This window comes from Orycteropus afer, unplaced genomic scaffold (assembly GCF_000298275.1).
Source record: "Orycteropus afer afer isolate SDZICR_OR568_19922 unplaced genomic scaffold, OryAfe1.0 scaffold00070, whole genome shotgun sequence".
In the NCBI taxonomy this organism is placed as follows: domain Eukaryota; kingdom Metazoa; phylum Chordata; class Mammalia; order Tubulidentata; family Orycteropodidae; genus Orycteropus; species Orycteropus afer.
This window is the reverse complement of record NW_006921657.1, coordinates 2307078-2326510: the sequence shown is the minus strand read 5'-3', so window position 1 is coordinate 2326510 and position 19433 is coordinate 2307078. Positions and strand designations below refer to the sequence as shown.

General features: G+C 37.8%; 1 protein-coding gene across 1 annotated transcript in view; it reads left to right on the top strand.

Moving 5' to 3' along the window:
- VCL (vinculin) overlaps window positions 1-19433 on the top strand; it is a 126713-nt gene that overhangs the window by 60405 nt on the left and 46875 nt on the right. The window contains exons 3-5 of the mRNA XM_007940596.2: window positions 16169-16319; window positions 16716-16824; window positions 18575-18697. Coding sequence (XP_007938787.1) covers window positions 16169-16319; window positions 16716-16824; window positions 18575-18697 — 383 coding nt within the window. The remainder of the gene's footprint in view (window positions 1-16168; window positions 16320-16715; window positions 16825-18574; window positions 18698-19433) is intronic.

Below are 19433 nucleotides of genomic sequence, written 5' to 3'. Positions count from 1 at the left end.
GTCTTGTTGAACTTTGATACTAGTGCTGGAGCAAGATGGTATCTCATTGTTGTTTTGATTTGCATCTCTCTAATAGCTAATGATCGTGAGCATTGAAATAAAATTTTTACTTTACTATTTATAAACTATGTTAGAAATAAAGTATGTCTTTAAGACATACTTGCTTATATTATACATTTAGTGTTTCTGTCCTAAACTTAGCATGAAATAGAGGAAGGATGACAGGAGCTGATAGAATCACTTCTCCTTGTACTAATACCAGATTTGAAGAGAGGGTGAAAGAGACTCAGGAGAAAGAACAGGAGTAGGCATTTAGGCTTTAAAAGATTCAAAAGTTGTGACTTATAGTTTATGTTTCAAATAAATTGCCTACAGAGACTTGAGGACCATGTAGTTTGGGCAGCAGCAGCACTTCTGACCCTCCTGTTCCCAAAATGCTAGGTCCCCTTCAATTATGCCAATTGCCCTGACTCAGGCAGAATCCTAAATTTGCAGGTGAAGTCAAAACTGGTAGCACACTCTTTGATTCTCATCTGAAATAAAAGAAGTGAGCCTGAGTTGTATGTTTTAACTTTGTTATTTCAACGTACATGTTCTAGCAAGGAAGGAATTGGTATTGTCTTTAAAGGGTTTTGAGTGTTTTCACTATGACTCATTGTGGTTTTTAATTTTAGTCTTGGGTATGCATATGCAGTGTCCTGCACTATCACTGCTTGGCCTTAACAGAATGAGAAGGCCACTTTGCATTGTGTGTTACTTTTATGGAGTTGGGACAGGGAAGGGAGTAATTCATGCATGAGGTCTGTAGGCTATTTAAATATAGGAGCAAGGGGTTGGAACATCATGTTTTGGTGTTATCACATAGAATGCACCAATGAGTTAGTGTTAATGCACTTGCTACTTGAACTTGATTAAAGCTGGCCATTGTACTCTGTGTTCCCAACTCACTCCTAAAAACTGACCATGCTTGTGGCTTTCACTCAGGTTTCTAGATGACTAATGGCTAAGGATCCTTGACCTTTCTCAAAATGGCAACTCTGGGAACAAAGCATATTGGCCAGTGCCACAGACTGGGTCTTCTTCTGCTGTTTTCCAGTCATCCTTGTGTCAGATGGGTAGTATGTAAAAGAAAAATTATTTTCACACACATCTGAGTCTTTTGAAATTTTCATATATACAGTTTTTATTTTATGTAGATAAATAAAAAGATCTAAGGAGGAATTGAGATGATTAGAGAGGCAGTACCTTCTATTTAAGGGATACTGGAAAGTATTATTTCCTGTTGCTTATTGATGCCTGAAGTGTCCCTGGAGCTCATTCTTCAGGGTAATAATTTTAAATGCTTAAATGCCTAGTGAAGGGAGATTTTTTTTTTTTTTAATTGGGATTTGGGTGAAAATTTACAGAGCAAATTCACTTTCCATACAGCAGTTCACATATACTTTGTCTCATGACGTTGACTATAATTTACCACAATGTAACAGCTCCCCTCCCCCTTCCTCCCCATAGTTACCTCTTCCCTGTGTCTATCCCTCCATGCACTCCTGCCCCCTGAGTTGTCTCCCTGTGCGTAAACAGCTGAAGGGAGATTTTTGAGGCCTCAGCAGTCACTTAAAGTATGGATTACTTTGTCAAATCTTTGGTCTAGGGAAGGGTCTAATAAGTGGGAAAGCAATGAGAGTTTAAGAGTCTCCCCCTTCTTCCCATTGCGTAACCTCTCACACAGCCCTCATATTCATGAAGGACCTGGACTTTAATGTTATCTTCAAATTAGAATATATTTGTAGTCACAAAGAAAAAGAGAAGGTCTTGAAAGAAGGTGCTTCTCATGCAATTTAAATGACAAAATGTAAGCACTTAAATATTTTGCCACTTTTGTGACTCTGTGTGTGTGTGTGTGTGTGTGTGTGATGTCTTCATTTTTAAATATGATGATTTTCTCAAACTTGAAAGTGATTTGGGCCATTTTTGATCTCTGCGAGACCCTGCGCGGATGGGAAGGGAAGGTCTCGATGAGGGTTAAGAAGAGAGCAGGAAATGTGCCTGCATGGAATTATGCCATGGCCAGCCTGGTTGCAAATGGCTGTGATGGAGGAGCTGGGTGCAGGGGCCTCAATGGGGAAAGATTGCTGATCAGCTGATCACATTCTTCTTTACTTCTCTTTCCTTCCTATCTCCCAAGACTTGTCAGTGCTTTGTGTAATCAAGTATGTTTGTGGCTCACCCAGCTCTCTGTCTAAAGCAGAGTCCCCAGGATGTAAGCACCTGCTTCCTGGAGTGTTCTCCGGGCCAATCTGACAATCAGATTTTCACGTGTTCTGCTCCATAGCACTTTGGTCTTTAACAAACAGAATGTATTTTTGTGACTGTGTTTATAACCTAAATGGTTGTATTGTCTAAGGTTAGATTTTATAAACAGTGACTTGGATGTAGGTCATTGGTCCCTCTCTCTCGAACATGTTTTTAGCAGGTAAAAGTTTAACTTGTTGAAAGTTTTAGAGAGCTTTTCAGTTTTTAATTATGGACCAGTGTATGTCTAAATAGACCCATCATACCATCTCCCGTTATATTGTTTTGTCCAAAGCTCTCACTTTTTAAAAAATTATTATTTATTTATTCTTTCATGTTTTTTTAATACATTTTATTGAGATATAATTTGTGTACAGTGAAACACACAAAACTAAAGTGACATAAGTCAATGCATTTTTTATTTTTTATGCAGTGTTCCCTCCCCGCCCCTCCCACCCCTGGCAACCAACAAAGAAAGTTTCCCTCCATATATAAACTTTTTCTTGACCCTCCACAACAACGAACTAATACTATATTTGTCCTTCCGTGATTGACTTACTTCACTCAGCATAATGTCCTCCAAGTTCATCCATATTGTGCGGTGTTTTGCAGATTCTACATAATTCTTTAGTGCTGCATAGCATTCCATTATGTGTATGTACCGTAGTTTGGTCATCCACTCTTCCGCTGATGGGCACGTAGGTTGTTTCCATCTTTTTGCTATTGTATATAGTGCTGCGATGAACATGAGTGTGCATATATCTTTTCCTGTCCTGGCTCTCACCTCTCTAGGATGTATACCTAGTAATGGGATTGCTGGGTCAAATGGAATCTCCAATTCCAGCTTTCTAAGCAATCACCATATTGCTTTCCACAGTGGTTTTATCACTTCACAGTCCCACCAGCAGTGTATGAGAGTCCCAGTCTCTCCATATCCCTGCCAGCATGTGTTATTTTCTGTCTCTTTGAACCTTGCCATCAGTGCTGGGGTGAGACCGTATCTCGTTTTGATTTGCATCTCTCTGATGGCTAATGATTGTCTCACTTGTTTTTATGGCTAAACAAGTGAGCTCTAGAATATGATGATTGATTTTTATAGATGCAAATTGAGATTGTTTTGCTTCTGGGTAAGTGAATTGCCTGCACTCTGACTTGTGTGTGTGTGTGTGTGTGTGTGTGTGTGAGAGAGAGAGAGAGAGAGAGAGAGAGACACACACACACACACACACACACACGCAAAGACAGAGAGAGAGAGAGAGAGAGAAAGAGAAAGAGAGAGAGATCAGTATTGTTCCATTGGAAAAAACAATTCAGAGAAACTCTATGAAGAGTATTGTCTTTACAAGCAGTGCTGAACTCCTGAGGGGAGAACAATGTTGTATTCACCTTTTCCTTCAAAACTTTTCTGATCTCCCCAGGTAAAACTGACTGACTATGTCCTCTTTTGTGTCTCCTTAGCATGCTCTGTACATACTTCTTAATACTAATTTGTCTTTGCTTGTTTACATGTCTGTCTCTTCCTACCAAGGTGGTAACTCCTTAAAGGTAGGGACTTTTTTTGGGTAATCTTCCTAATTCTAGGATTCAAATAGCATGTAGTAGATATTCAGTATATTAGATAAATTAACATATGAAATAATTCCACTAAAGAAATTTAATATCAGTAACTCATTTTTAGGAGCTCTGGTGGCATAGTGCCTAAGGCATTTAATCTGACTGCTAACCAGAAGGCTGGCAACTCCTTGGAAGGAAGATTGGGCAATCTACTTCTGTAGAGATACCACCTCGGAAACCCAAGGAGGGGTCGCCCGTGAGTCAGAATTGACTCGATGGCAGTTTGCTTTGGTTTTAACTCATTTCTGGATGCAGTGAAGAACCTTTAAAAATGACTTGTGGCAATCTTTTTATAATCTCTGGACTCTTTTTTCCTTAGTTTTATTAAATAAAAATCTCAGCATAATAGTAATTGAAATCACATGGAAGTAAATACCTTGGAAACTTTATTTCTCTCAAATTGTATAGCATAATATCGTGTGGTAATTCTGAGAAGGATAGAATAGTAAATTGAGTGAGCCTATTTAGGGGCCCCATGAGGCTGCTGTTGGTCTAATTTGATCTAAAGCATAAGAATTTTCTAGTAATTCAGATTGCAGAGTCAAGGGCAGAGAGAAGTCTTAACCTGTACCAATTGATTTAAAGATCTAAATCAGTATTATTAGTATGTAGTTAAGATGTATAATTATTTAGGAAACTGACCATATATCCCTGCTATCATTCAGTAAAATGCTTTTTTAAAAATTGGATTTTTGTTATACAGTAGAAGATCACTTTAACAAGCCAGGCAGCCTGAATGTTTCAATAAAACCTCATTTTCTACAGACAAGACAGACTCCTTCCTGTTTCTGACTTCTGGTTAGTCATGGTGGGATTTGTTTGGCTCTTATGAATGTCATTAAATTTTAATGTACAGATCAGATTTCTTATTGTAGAAGAAAAATGGTACAGTATCTGTTTTGGCCCTGTCATACCACACAAGGGAACCATTAGTGGAGAAGCAGTACGATTCCTGCCCAGCTTTTCCATTTCATTTTTTTTTTTTTTTCTGTTTCCTTTCTCTGTGATAGTCATTTCTAACTATTGTTTGTTTTTTGTTTCTGTTTTTCCAAATTTGGAAAACTTACATGGTAAGTGGGTCCTTGTGAACAGCTGTAGCATAAGAACTGCCTTCTGTGATGCTTGTTTGTTTGCTATAATTTCATTATGGTATATGTTCCTTGGAAATAAAACCAACTTTGTGACTTTTTAAATGAGTGATTTCAGTGGGCCATGTGAAGGTGCTCTGGTGGTACAGTGGTTGAAGCATTCGTCTGCTAATCAAAAGCTCAGCAGTCTGAAGAAAGATAAGGCAGTCTGCTTCGGTAAAAATTTACAGCCTTGGAAACCCTAGAAGCAGTTCTACTCTATTCTCCAGGGTCACTATGAGTTGGAATCATCTTGATGACAGTAGGTTTGGTTTTTTGTTTTGGTAGGGGCCAAATGATTACCTGATTGCCTCCTCTTGGTGAAAATTCATCATTCATTCAACAAATATTTATTGAGCATTAATTATGTGTCAGCATAGTAGTTTGTGAGTACCTTAATAAACAAGAAAGACCATGTCTCTGGCCTTGTTGAACTTACAGTAGTTTGGGAGAGAGAAACAGCTAAATTGAGAGGGTATGATAAATCCTGTACAACAGAAGAGATACCCATAGATTTGGTAGAAAAGTGATAAAAGTCACATTTAAAAATTGAGTCTAAGAGATTAAGTAGAAGTTAGCCAAGCAAAGGAAGGGAGAAGGAAAAGTGTTTCAGTTAGAGAGGAGGATTGTATAAAAAACCCTGAAGCTAGAGTCAGTGGGCTTCAACCGTAGTCAGTTCCCAGGTCATGAATGAGATCCATTCCTAACTGAGTCTTTAAGAATTTGTAGGTAAGTTGGAACAAGTGCATGTGGTTCTTATTTAGCCTTTCTTTAGTGCAAGAAAAAGACTCTAAGCCTTTTCAGTGATTTAAAAGCTGCATGTGCAGAAAGTGAAGGCAATTGTGATGAAGCATTTGTTGCTTACTAGCAGGAGTTGGGGGAGCTTTGGTAGCATAGTGCCTAAGGCATTTGACTGCTAACCAGAAGGCTGGCGGTTCAAACCCACCAGCCACTCCTCGGAAGGAAGGTTGGGCAATCCTACTTCCGTAGTGATACTGCCTCGGAAACCCAAGGAGGGGTCGCTATGAGTCGGGGCCGACTCGACGGCACTTAACAACAACAACAACAAAGCAGGAGTTGGAGGGCAGATTAAAGGACAAATAGAAGTTGTCCTTAAGTTGGACTTTTGAGACCTCGGGACTGCCCATAGTGGTCTAATGATGACTTTTTAAATTTTTTCTAGAATATTTTTAAGATTGCATTTAAACATTTTTTTAAAATTGTAAGTTTAAATAGTTGAAAAATCTAATAGTTGAAATATCTATTTTCTGCGATATTATACATTATGTATATGTCTTAAATGTATTTCCATGTAAATTTAATTCGCTTAATTTATAGAAAACAATTGCTATATAACCTTGTTGGCAAAGGCAGTCCTTATTGTTTTAACTAGTCAATCAAATCAGATATAATTTTTTTAGTTTATTTTAAAAGTGTTTTTACTTCAATTAATTATCTTTTTAAAGTATAATTTATTTTATTTTTTGATTGTTGACTATATACACAGCAGAATGCACATCAATTCAACAGTTTTTACAAGTACAATTCAGTGACATTGATTGCATTCTTTCGTCTATTCTTACCCTTCTTTTCTGAGTTGTTCTCCCTCATTAAAAGAAACTCACTGTCTCCTAAGATTCCTGTCTACATAATCTTTTGAGTTATTGTTGTCAATTTGATCCCATATAGATAGCTCTTAAAAGAGTACAAGGCAGACATCCTTTACCAGTTAAGGTAAACTACTGTTTGGTTTTAAGAAGACTTCACGGGGTATTTTTGTTTTAAGGTTTAAAGATTATCTTAGGGCAATAGTTATAGGGAGGGGTTCATCCAGCTTTCAATATCTTTAGAAAATCTGGATTCCATTAGAATTTGCAACTCTGTTCAGCATTTTCCCTCTTTTGATCAGGATTCTTCTGTAGAGTCTTTGGTTAAAATGTTTGGTAGTGGTAACCAGCACCATCCAGTTCTTGTCTCATACCCAAGGAGACAGTTATTCCTATTCCATTTCTTCCTCCTATTCTGACTTTCTTTCTTCCTCTGTTCAGGCGAACAGAGACCAGTTATTATGCCTTGAATGGCTGCTGGCAGGTTTTTGACGATGGCCTATGTATGAAAGGGAGCTCTGGTGGTGTAGTGCCTAAGGCATTTGACTGCTAACCAGAAGGCTGGTGGTTCAAACCTACCAGCCACTCCTCGGAAGGAAGGTTGGGCAATCTACTTCTATAGTGATACTACTCCGGAAACCCACGGAGGGGTCACTATGAGTTGGATCCAACTCAACAGCAGTAAGTTTGGGTTTTGGGTATGTATGAAATGATGACCTTAAACTTCCAAACCAAGGAACCAAATTCCATGAGATGTTCAGTTGTACATAAACAACCTCCTCAGCAGCTTTTTTTTTTTTAAATCCTCGTTATAAATCTTTCTAGCATACAACTTTTGTCAATTCAGCTTTTACAGGTGTACAATTTATTGACAGCAATTACATTAATTAACTGTACAACCCTATCCTTAATGTCGTTTTTCTATCACTGTATAGTGAAACTCAGTACTACATAAGCAATAACTCTATCCCTTTCCCTGCCCCTTCCATCTCTGGTAACCACTAATAAACTTTGGTCTCTATACATTTGCCTGTTATTGTCTTTTTATAAGTGAGGTCACACAATATTTGCCCTCTTTTGATTGACTTATTTCACTGAGCGTCATGTGCTTAAACACCATCTACATTGTAGCATGTATCAAGACTTAATTTCCCTTACTGGCTATGTATTATTCCACCATACATAGGTTTATCCATTTATCCACTGATGTGCATTTAGATTGTTTCCACCTTTTGGCTGTTGTGACTAGTGCTACAGAGAACATTGGTGTACAAGTATCCGTTTGAGTCTCTGCTTTCATGTCTTTTGAGTATATAGTTGGGAGTAAAATTACTGGGTCATATTGGTTCTAGTTTTAGTTTTTTTTGAGGAATCATCACACTGTTTACACAATGGCTGTATCATTTTACATGTCTATCAGCAAAAGATAAGGGTTCCAGTTTCTCTACATCCTCATCAACATTAGTTATTATTATTATTATTTAATCTTAATCATTCTTGTATGAGTAAAGTGGTGTCTCATTGTGGTTTTGATTTGCATCTCTCCGAGGGCTAAAGATGTTAAGCACTTTTTCATGTGTTTTCTGGCCATTTGAATGTCCTCTTTGGTGAAATGTCTATTCAATCCATTGCCCATTTTATGATTGTCTTATTTGTCTTTTTGTTGCTAACTTGTCCAGGTTTTATGTCTGTTTTGATTATTAGATTCTTATCGGATATGTGGTTTCCAAAGATATTCTCCTAGTTGGAGAATATCTCTTTTTTCTTAATTAACTTTTTTTGCTAAAGTCTTAAGTGAATTATCTTTTAAACTTACTTAAATAATGAGAACAAAAGTCTTTTATAATTACTCATATCATTATCATGTCCAGTGCTCTTCATACCTTTATGTACCTCTAGTTTCATCTGCTATCATTTTCCTTTTCTTTTTATAGAAAGACTTTTTTTAACATTAGTGTAGGTCTGCTGGTGATGAATTCTTTCAGCTTTTGTTTGTCTGAAAAAGTCTTATTTTGCTTTTATTTTTGAAATGTATTTTCATTGGATATAGAATTTTAGATTGACAGATTTTTTCCTTTCAGTACCTTAAAGCTATTGCTCCACTGTCTGCTGCCTTGCATTGCTTCCAATGGGAAGTCTGATGTTATTCTTGTCTTTGGTCTTCTGTATATAAAGTCATTTTTCTGTGGCTGCTGTTAAGATTTTTTCATTATTATTGATTTTAAAGGAACTCTGGTGGCACTGTGATTAAGGCATTGGGCTGTTAATCAAAAGATAGGTAATTAAAGCTCAGTAGCCACTCCATGGGAGGATGATGAGGCAATCAACTTGCATAAAGATTTACAGACTTGGAAACCTGATGGGGGTTGCTGTGAGTTGCAATTGACTCAATGGTAGTGAGTTTTTGGGTTGGATATTTGCTAAAGCAAATGGAAGAAATGACAAGGTAAAAGAACTGAACAGAAGATTTTAGAGAGCAGCCCAAGAAGACAAAGCCAATTACTGTGATGAAATGTGCAAAGACCTGGAGTTAGAAAACCAAAAGGGAAGAACACACACATTCAGCATTTCTCAAGCTGAAAGAACTGAGGAAAAAATTTAAGCCTCAAGTTGCACTATTAAAAGATTCTATGGGCAAAATATTGAATGATGACGGAAGCATCAAAAGAAGATGGAAGGAATACATAGAATTACTGTACCAAAAAGAATTAGTTGATGTTCATCCATTTCAGGAAGTGGCATATGATCAAGAACCAGTGGTATTGAAGGAAGAAGTCAAAGCTGCACTGAGGGAATTGGTGAAGAACAAGGCTTCAGGAATTGACGGAATACCTGTTGAGATGTTTCAACAAATGGATGCCCTGCTGGAGGCACTCACTCAGCTGTGCCAAGAGATTTGGAAGATGGCTACCTGGCCAACTGACTAGAAGAGATCCATATTTGTACCCATTCCAAAGGAAGGTGATCCCACCTAATGTGGAAATTACCTAACAATACCATTAATATTACATGTAAGTAAAATCTTACTGAAGATAATTAAAAAACAGTTGCAATAGTTTATTGACAGAGAGCTTCCAGAAATGCAAGCTGGATTCAGAAGAGGACATAGAATGAATGATATCATTGCTGATGTCAGAAGGGTCTTAGCTGAAAGCAAAGAATGCCAGAAAGATGTTTATTTATATTTTATTGACTATGCAAAAGTGTTTGATTGTGTGGATCTTAAGAAATTGTGGATAACATTGAGAGGAATGGGAATTCCAGAGCACTTGATTGTACTCATGAGGAACTTGTACATAGATCAGGAGGCTGTTGTTCAAACAGAACAAGGGGCTACTGCATGATTCAAAATCAAGAAGGGAGTGTGTCAAGGTTGTATCCTTTCACCATACTTATTCAATTTGTATGCTGAGCAAATAATCTGGGAAGCTGGATTTTATGAAGAAGAACGTGGTATGAGGATTGGAGGAAGACTGATTAACAGTCTGAGATATGTAGATGACACAACTTTGCTTGCTGAAATTGAAGATGACTTGAGGCACTTACTGATGAAGATTGAAGTCTGTAGTATGGATTAAGCCTCAATATAAAGAAAACAAAAATCCTCACAACTGGTCCAATAAACAGCTGCACGATAAATGGAGAAAAGATAGAAATTGTCAAGGACTTCATATTACTTGGTTCTACAGTCAATACCAATGGAAGCAGCAGTCAGGACATCAGACGACATATTGCATTGGGCAAATCTGCTGCAAAAGACCTCTTTCAAGTGATGAAGAGCAAAGTTGTCTCCTTGAAGACTAAGGTGTGCCTAACCCAACCCATGGTATTTTTATTTGCCTCTTATGCATGTGAGAGCTGGACAATGAATAGGGAAGACTTAAGAAAAATTGATACTTTTGAGTTGTGGTGTTAGAGAAGAATGCTAAGAGTTCCATGGTCTGCTGAAAGGACTAACAAATCTGTCCTGGAAGAAGTATGGCTGGAATGCTTCTTGGAAGCAAGAATGTCCAGACTTCTCACCTACTTTGGTCATGCTGTCAGAAGAAAACATTCCCTGGAGAAGGATATCATGCTTGGTAAAGTAGAGGGTCAACGAAGAAGGGAAGGCCCTCAAGGAGATGGATTGACACAGTGGCTGCAACAATGGGCTCAGGTATAGCAAGGAGTGTGAGGATGGCACAGAACCAGGCAGTGTTTTGTTCTGCTGTACATGATGTCGCTATGAGTCAGAGATGACTTGACAGCACCTAACAGCAATAACAATTGGTTTTAAGTGGTTTGATTTATTATGATTTGCTTGGGTACAGTTCTCTTGAGTAAGGTTCCAATTCTGGCAAATCTAAACAATAAATTGCTTAAGTATACATATCTAATGGAGCCCTGGTGGCATAGTTGTTGAAGCACTTGGCTGCTAACCAAAGGGTCAGTGGTTTGAACCCACAAGCCCTTCCATAGGAGATAGATAGGACAGTCTACTTCCATAAAGATTTATCACCTGAAAACCCTGTGGAACAGTTCTCTGTCCTATAAGATCTCTATGAGTCAGAGTTAACTTGATGGCACATGACAACAAGAATGTATCTAAAGAAAATCAAGGAAATAACACAAAATTCAGGATAATGGTTATATCTGGAGCATAGGAAGAGGGATTATGTTCAAACAAAGGACATAAGTTTATATAATCTTTTATGTGTGTGATTTTATTTTGTATTTTCTAAAAAATACAAAAATTTCCCCAACTTCACTCCTAATAAAAATACAAATTAAACTGTATTGAGATCTTCTGGGGCTCTCTCTGTCATCAGGAGAGGAGAGCTGGAGGCGAAGTAGAGCATGCCGGCAGAGTGGGGTACATGTAGGTATACCTATCAACAGAGCTAAAAGAGCTTTGTAACGCTTGTCCAAGCAGGGCAAGGGCCAGGCAGAGAGGCCAAGGGCCAGAGTGGTATGCCTGAGGGTATAACAGAGGGGAGACTGTCCTGATTAAAGAACAGTATCCTGAGTGTGTTCCTGAACCTGATTGTAACCTGTTAGTTTCCTAATAAACTCCATAATCGTGGGTATTGTCTGTGAGTTCTGTGTGGCCATTGCAACAAATTATTTAACCCGGTGAGTAGTGAGTGCTGAGGGAGGAACAGTTGGTATCAGAATTGGTAAAAAGGGGTTGGAGGGTGGCGGGATGTCTGGTCTCGTAGGAATAAGGCTTGGGCTGCCGAAGATCCTGTCTCTCTCTTGTGAAGTTAGAGGAGGTCAGAAGATATTGCCTCCATGCCCTTTTTGCACTTGGCATCACAAGTGGGATTCATTACAATGGCTCCAGGGTCATAAAAACAAACAAACAAAACCTATACCAAGATCTTCTTAAAGCCAAATAATAGTTTAGGTTAACTAATAAAGAATGTCTGTCTTGATCATAGTGCTCTTTTAAGGACTATCTCTCTAAGGTCAGATTGACAGCTGAAACTCAAAAGATCAGAACATTGAGGGCAGTGAGTTTGTATTAATTGAGGAGGAGCAACTCAGCAAAGGAGAGTGAGAATCATTACACAACTTGAAGAATGTAATTAATGTCACTGAATTGTATGTGTAGAAACTCGAACTGGTGTATGTTCAACCATCTAGATTGCTTCCATTTTTTGTTATTATAAAAAATGTTGCAGACAATCACCTTGAATGTTCATCATTTTTCACTGTATATCTATCTGTAGGATAACAACAACAAAATAAAATATAAAACAACAACAACAAAACTCCTATATTGAGATACCAATTTTGATCTAACAGATTGATGAAGATACAAAAGTGTGATTACATACTGAATTGGTAAGACTGAGGAAACAAGCTGTCATCCATTGCTGGTGGGAATATAAATTACTACAACTTCTATTGAGGGCAATATAGCAACATTTATCAAAATTACAAATGTATATATCTTCCAGCTCAGCAATTCCATGTCTAGAATATATCCTATAGATACACAGTGAAAAATGACATGTATTCAAGGTGATTATTCACATCATTGTTTACAATAACAAAAGGATGGAAGCAACCTAAATGGTTATCAATAGAGGCCACACTATGGACTGTTCTATGAAAAAGAATATGGAGGCTCTTGGTAACACTGTTTTGAAAATATCTTCAATTTAAGTGAAAAAAAAAAAAGTAGAATGCAGAGGGTGTGCATACTCTGATTCTTTATGTGTAAAAGAGTGGAAAATAGACATTTTTGTTTTTATATGCATAAAATATCTTCTTGAAGAATATAGAGGAAAGTCATAACACTGGTGGCTTGTAGAATGTAATTTGAGTGCTTGGGAGATAACGGAGGACAGGAGAATTTTCAGTATATACCTTTTTATTTTTATGTCAATGTATTTGTGTAATATATATATGTAATAAGCTCTGATAGCGTAGTGCCTAAGGCACTTGACTGCTAACCAGAAGGCTGGCAGTTCAAACCCACCAGCCACTCCTTGGAAGGAAGATGGGGCAATCTACTTCCATAGTGATACTGCCTCGGAAACCCAAGGAGGGGTTGCTGTGAGTCGGATCCGACTGGACGGCACATAACAACATACACATGGTTTAAAATCAGGAAGGGTGTGTGTCAGGGTTGTGTCCTTTCACCATACTTATTCTATATAAGTATACTTATTTGTTGAGTTTATATGCTGAACAAATAATCCAAGAAACTGGACTATATGAAAAAGAATGTGGCGTCAGGTATAACAGTCTGCTATAAGCAGATAACAACCTTGGCTGCTGAAAATTAAGATGACTTGAATCACTTACTGATGAAAATTAAAGACTACAGACTGCCGTATAGATTACACCTCAAAGTGAAGAAAATGAAAATCCTTACAACTGGACCAATAAGCAGCATCATGAAAAATAGAGAAAAGATTGAAGTTGTCAAGGATTTCATTTTACTTGAATCCACAATCAACACTCATTGAAGCAGTAGTCAAGATATCAGACATCATATTACACTGGGCAAATCTGCTGCAAAAGACTCTTTAAAATGTTGAAGAGCGAAGATGTCGCTTTGAGGACAGAGGTGCACCTAACCCAAACCATGCTATTTTCAGTCGACTCATATACATGTGAAAGCTGGACAATAATGAATAAGGAAGACCGAAAAAGAGTTAATGCTTTTGAATTGTGCTGTTGGTGAAGAGTACTGAAAATATCGTGGACTGCTAGAAGAACTAACACATCTGCCCTAGAAGGAAGTGCAGCTGGAATTCTCCTTGGAAGTGAGAACGGCCAGACTTGTCTCACCAGCTTTGGTCATGATGTCAGAAGGGACCATTCCCTGGAGAAAAATAACAGGCTTGGTAAAGTGAGGGTCAGTGAAAAAGGGGAAAACCCTCAACAAGATGGATGGTACATGGCAGGGCAGTGTTTTGTTCTATTGTACCCAGGGTTGCTGTGAATTGGAGCTGACTCAGTGGCACCTAACAATAATAGCAATACATATTTTATAATTTAAAAGGAAAGAAGAACAATCAGCCCTTTAAGAATGTGACCAAATGCCCCATTGACAAGATCTTAACCTTCACTGATTATTACATACTGCTTTATGATTCCAATGTTTTTGTCATAGTTTATTAATGTATGTTTATTGAGAGAATAGTGCTTTATACATCTTTATTCATATACCTGTGGTGTCCATGGTCTAATGCTTTTTGTGCAGTTGCAATTCATATTGTTGTTGTGTTGTTGTTATATGACGTCAAGTTGGATGCAATTCATATATATTGATTTAATTTTACTTACTGATAATGCTTTGTACTTGTGTAGCTTTGTATTATTTTATTTGATCCTGAGAATAATCCTGTAAAATAGGCTTTTATTTGTATGTGAGATATTCTATGTCTCTTTGTTTTCAAATAAGGATGTATAGTTTGGCTAATATTTTAACTTTAAGTAATTTGTTCCATAGCTTTATGTTATTCAGTGATACATGCTGGGTATATTGAGCATGAGATTAGAAGACATGACCCATAAGGTCCTTTTCAGTTCTATATTGATGAACAATTGAATGACTGAATACATTTTACTTGTAGGTTTATGCATTTTAAATTCCTCTTCTAAGTGAACCCACTGTCCCAAACCCCCTGTCTTATCTGGTGATCCATATTAAACTCAAATTCAGTTATTAATGACTGTGACCTTTTTTTCTTTTTTCTTTATTTTATTGTGATTTGGGTGAAGATTTACAGAGCAAATTTCACTTTCCATACAACAGTTCACATATACTTGATCTCATGTCATTGACCACAGTTTACCACAATGCAACAGCTCCCCTCCCATTTCCTCCCCATACCTCTTCCCAGTGTCCATCCCTCCATACTCTCCTGCCCCCTGAGCTGTCTCCCTGTGTGTGCATAAGCAGCCTTCTTTCTCCCTTGATTGTTCTTTCCAAGGAGTGTATCTACTTGAGGTAAATGTTTAACTCATATGCCTGTATTTTGTTTGGCTGGAAACCACAGGTGTGGGTTCAATTCCAGACCTGAAGGGCAGCTAGGGGCCATAGTCTCAGTGGTTCCACCAGGCTCTATCAGGTCCCCACCTTTTTTTTTTTTTTTTCCAAATGATTTTGAGTTTTGTTCCACATTGTTCTCCCTCTCTATCATGGATGTCCTACATAGATCCCCTTCCAAGTGGATAACAGTGGTAGCCGGGCACCATCTAGTTCTTCTGGTCTCATAGTTGTATAGGCTACAGATCGGATAGTGTACCAGTCGCTAGGACTAATTGTTTCCATGAATTTTGGTTTTCTTCATTCTTTGCTCTGGACGAGGAGAGACCCATCGTTGTATCTAGATGAATGCCTGTGACCTTTTGATTAACAAGATAGATTCATAGGCTGTTGTCAAACAGTTCAGTGGATTTGTCAATTAAGTCCATTTAGCTAAGTGAATGAAAAATTTAGTCAATACTTCATAATTTTTCCTTGCATTTCCTTCTATTCTTTGCTTCATTTGGTTATTAAATTTCACTTAACATAATGCTTTGCCATTTTCTTTCCAGATGTTAAATCTGAAAATGCTGTTAAGGATTTCAGTTCTTTGTGCAGTATCTTTTTAACATCAGTGTGTATAAGGTGGGAAAGAGAAAGGAAATGAGGGTGTTACAGAGCTATAGCAACCTAAAGCAAAAGGCCCAAAACATTTCCTCATCATTTCTTGTTGCCAGGAAATAATGAAGAACAACCACTCAGTGCAGTGAATGAATGAATGAATGTGCTGCTCTGAACTGTAAATCTTAAAATCTATAAAGCTAGGTCCTATCTTCAACTCTTCGGAAGGAAGATTGGGCAATCTACTTCTGTAGTCATACTGCCTCAGAAACCCAAGGAGGGGTCTCTATGAGTCAGATCCCACTCTATGGCAGTGTTATTATCAACTGGTCTTGGCTGTTTTCCATGTAGGGAATAATTGTGTTTTTGTACTTTGCATTTGCATATGCTAACTCCTCTGCTTGCTGTAGTCCAGTGAGTTAACCCCATGTTCTTTCCCACAGAGTTGAGAATGCTTGCACCAAGCTTGTTCAGGCAGCCCAGATGCTTCAGTCAGACCCTTACTCAGTGCCAGCTCGAGATTATCTAATCGATGGATCAAGAGGCATTCTTTCTGGCACATCAGACCTGCTCCTTACATTCGATGAGGCTGAGGTAGGCAGTCTGAATCTATGCTGGTTTTCTGCCTCACTAGCCAGCAGGGGGTGTTGGGCTTGAAAGCTGAACATGAGCCTGGGCAACCCAGGCAGGTTTAGAAGAACTTACATGCCTTTTTTAGGTCTCTCTCAAGAAACATTTGGAGGTATAATCCTTGGCTTCTTATTTCCTAATAAAATATGGTTGTGATATTTGCAACCCAGCCATTATGATGAGAGGTAGATGAACTAATTGTAGATATCCCCTGCAACAAAAAGCTCAGTCTTAAAGATAACAGTGGAAGATTGATGTTTGTTTAGGATAAGAGAATGTTGAATAACTACATACCTACATTATCATGTTTTCCACTAATTGCCCATTCAGTTGACTGAATACTCTGAAACAAATTTGCAGGTTCGTAAAATTATTAGAGTATGCAAAGGAATTTTGGAATATCTTACAGTGGCAGAAGTGGTGGAAACTATGGAAGATTTGGTCACTTATACAAAGAATCTTGGACCAGGTTAGTTATATCTTGATTTTTCTAGTATACTGTTAATGTATTGTCCATGTTTGATTGTATAGGGGACTCCTCCTGTGTGCTTCCCTGCAACACCACGGCAGTTTTTGCAGAAGCTAAGTAGTAATGCATTGGATTTCAGGTGTCTACTCTGCTGATAGAGCTGACACAGTACTTCTAATGAGGCAATGCCATTGTCTCTGAGAGCTGAATCTGCTTTCTCCAAATCCTGGCTTGTCTACTGAATTAAAGCAGACATTGCAAATGTTACTGGAGAATGTAGGAAATACTTTTCTATTACTGTAATGCTGTAGGCTACCCTGAATTCTGACCTCTTCATTCCACATTCCACAGCATCCCTTCACTGTCTGCCAGCTGGCCTGTAGCTCTTTATGACCTCTTAGCTTGCTAATTAGTCCGCCTACTAGAATGGATTCATGCCCTATCCCAAGACTGTATAATATGATCAGACCTAGAAGGAGAGAACACCGTTGTGGTTAAATCTCATTTGGAAATGATTGCTTAGAGTTCTGAAAATTAAATAATCAAAATACATGAGCAGATAACTAGCTTTTGATATTATAAACTTATAACCTGAACTTGAGGGTCCTTAAAGTATGAATAAGACCAATGACAAGACACGTGAGATATTTAACTTGTCAGTATTAAAAATCATAATACCTTATAAAATTCTTTTAACAGAAATTAAACTTGTCCTTGTAAGGACTTGTCTTAAGTGAAATGTTGGTTTTTAATTAATGGTATTTTCATGAGGTTCCAGTGCAGTGTTCTATAAACTTAATGGCAGTTGAGAATTTCTGAGTCATCATAAGGATCATTAGGAAATGATCTCCTTGTTAGCTTTCGAACAGTGTTCTCTAAATTCTTATAACAGTGGAAAATAATTTTTTCCCCAAAATTTTACATAGCATCCCAACATATGAAAGACAAAAACAGAGCCACTTTGGGTGAAGCAGGGGCCACTCCACCTTTTCTGCCTCCCTTTGGTATATCCCTTGGTGATCTGTGAGACAACTTGAGAAATCCTAGGAGCAATTTGATAATCAGAGTTTTAGAGAATCACACAGCTCTTCTGAATAATAACCAACGTAAACAGAAAGTGCTGGTAGGCTGATTCCAAAATACCAGATGCTTTCAAACACCGTCATTGCCATAATTATTTTTATAATATTTCTATTTGTTTCTAATTTTAAAAGTAGTACATGCTTATTTTGGAGAAACTGGAAAGTACAGGAAAAATATGAAGATGAAAATAAAACACATCATTTTAATTCTTAAGGCTTTTTTTCAGATGCCAGATTCTTAGTACGAGGTTCGCATGAGATTCTTACACAGCATAAGCATAGTGCCCAGATATGTGTCATTAAACCTGCACCACTGGTAGCCTGGCACAATTTTTTTCCCTGGCTTATAAATTTTTTTAAAAATATATTTATATAGTTCAATATTTTTTTCAATTGTGAATGTATTTATATCAGACATAAAATTCATATCACATTAAGGATTTACATTGAATAGATTTCTTTGATTGAAAAGAATAAAACTGTATTGTGAGAACTGCCCCAAAAATTCTGTATTATAAGTGCTAAAGTTATAATAATATCTGTCCTTTTAATAAGTGGACAGTTTAGACTTTCATAGTAATTGATAGTAGATTTAGGTTGAGAAAAGCTAGAACCCTGCCTGGATTGGTACACTCCTCACCCTGCACAATTTATCCTTTATGCACAAGGAATGACAAAGATGGCCAAGATGATTGACGAGAGACAGCAGGAGCTCACCCACCAAGAACACCGAGTGATGTTGGTGAACTCAATGAACACGGTCAAAGAGTTGCTGCCAGTTCTCATTTCAGGTATTCCCTGCCTCTGCTTTATTTTACAAGGAAAAATGTTAACATGTTCTAAACTCTGAGTTCATTTTCTTTTGCTGTGTCATTGCGTGCCTTTCAACCTGGGTAAAAGTAAGATATGGCTAATTGGATTTCATATGATGCTGGTGGCCGGCCGATGGGCTGAGAACCAGTAGTCATCTTTGGCAACGCTCTCCTGCTCCTGCTCTGTATTTGAAACTTTTCTTCTTTGGCCCAGTTCTTTTCTGAAGCTCTAACAGGTCCTCTTCCTGGAATTACCTCTAGAAATTCTGGTCTTGGATGTATGAATTTTGATACCTTTTTTCCGTATTACAGAAAATAGGAGCTGGAATGATCAATCACTGCGATAAAGAAGTGAACGAGAGTGGTTTTCAATATTGTGTTAACACAATTTTACCTAAAAGATATTTAACAGTTCTCTACATTATGACTAGATCAGTTCCTTAGTCACCAACTGGGAGCACCTTTCCAGAAATGCAAACATGGTGGCTGCTCTCTCAATTAGTGAAAGGAAATTGAACCTACTAAATGTTTAGTACATGCCAGATAGCTCATGGTTTACATGCGTTACTCGAGCTATGGATAAATTAGCTTAATTCCCAGAGGGCAGTCTTATTTTTGAGGCACGTCATGGTGACCCCCTGCTACTACTTACCTGCTTTGACTTTTAAGATAGTAGCTAAAAAAGGAGATGTGAGTGTAAGAGTTCAGAAAGCCC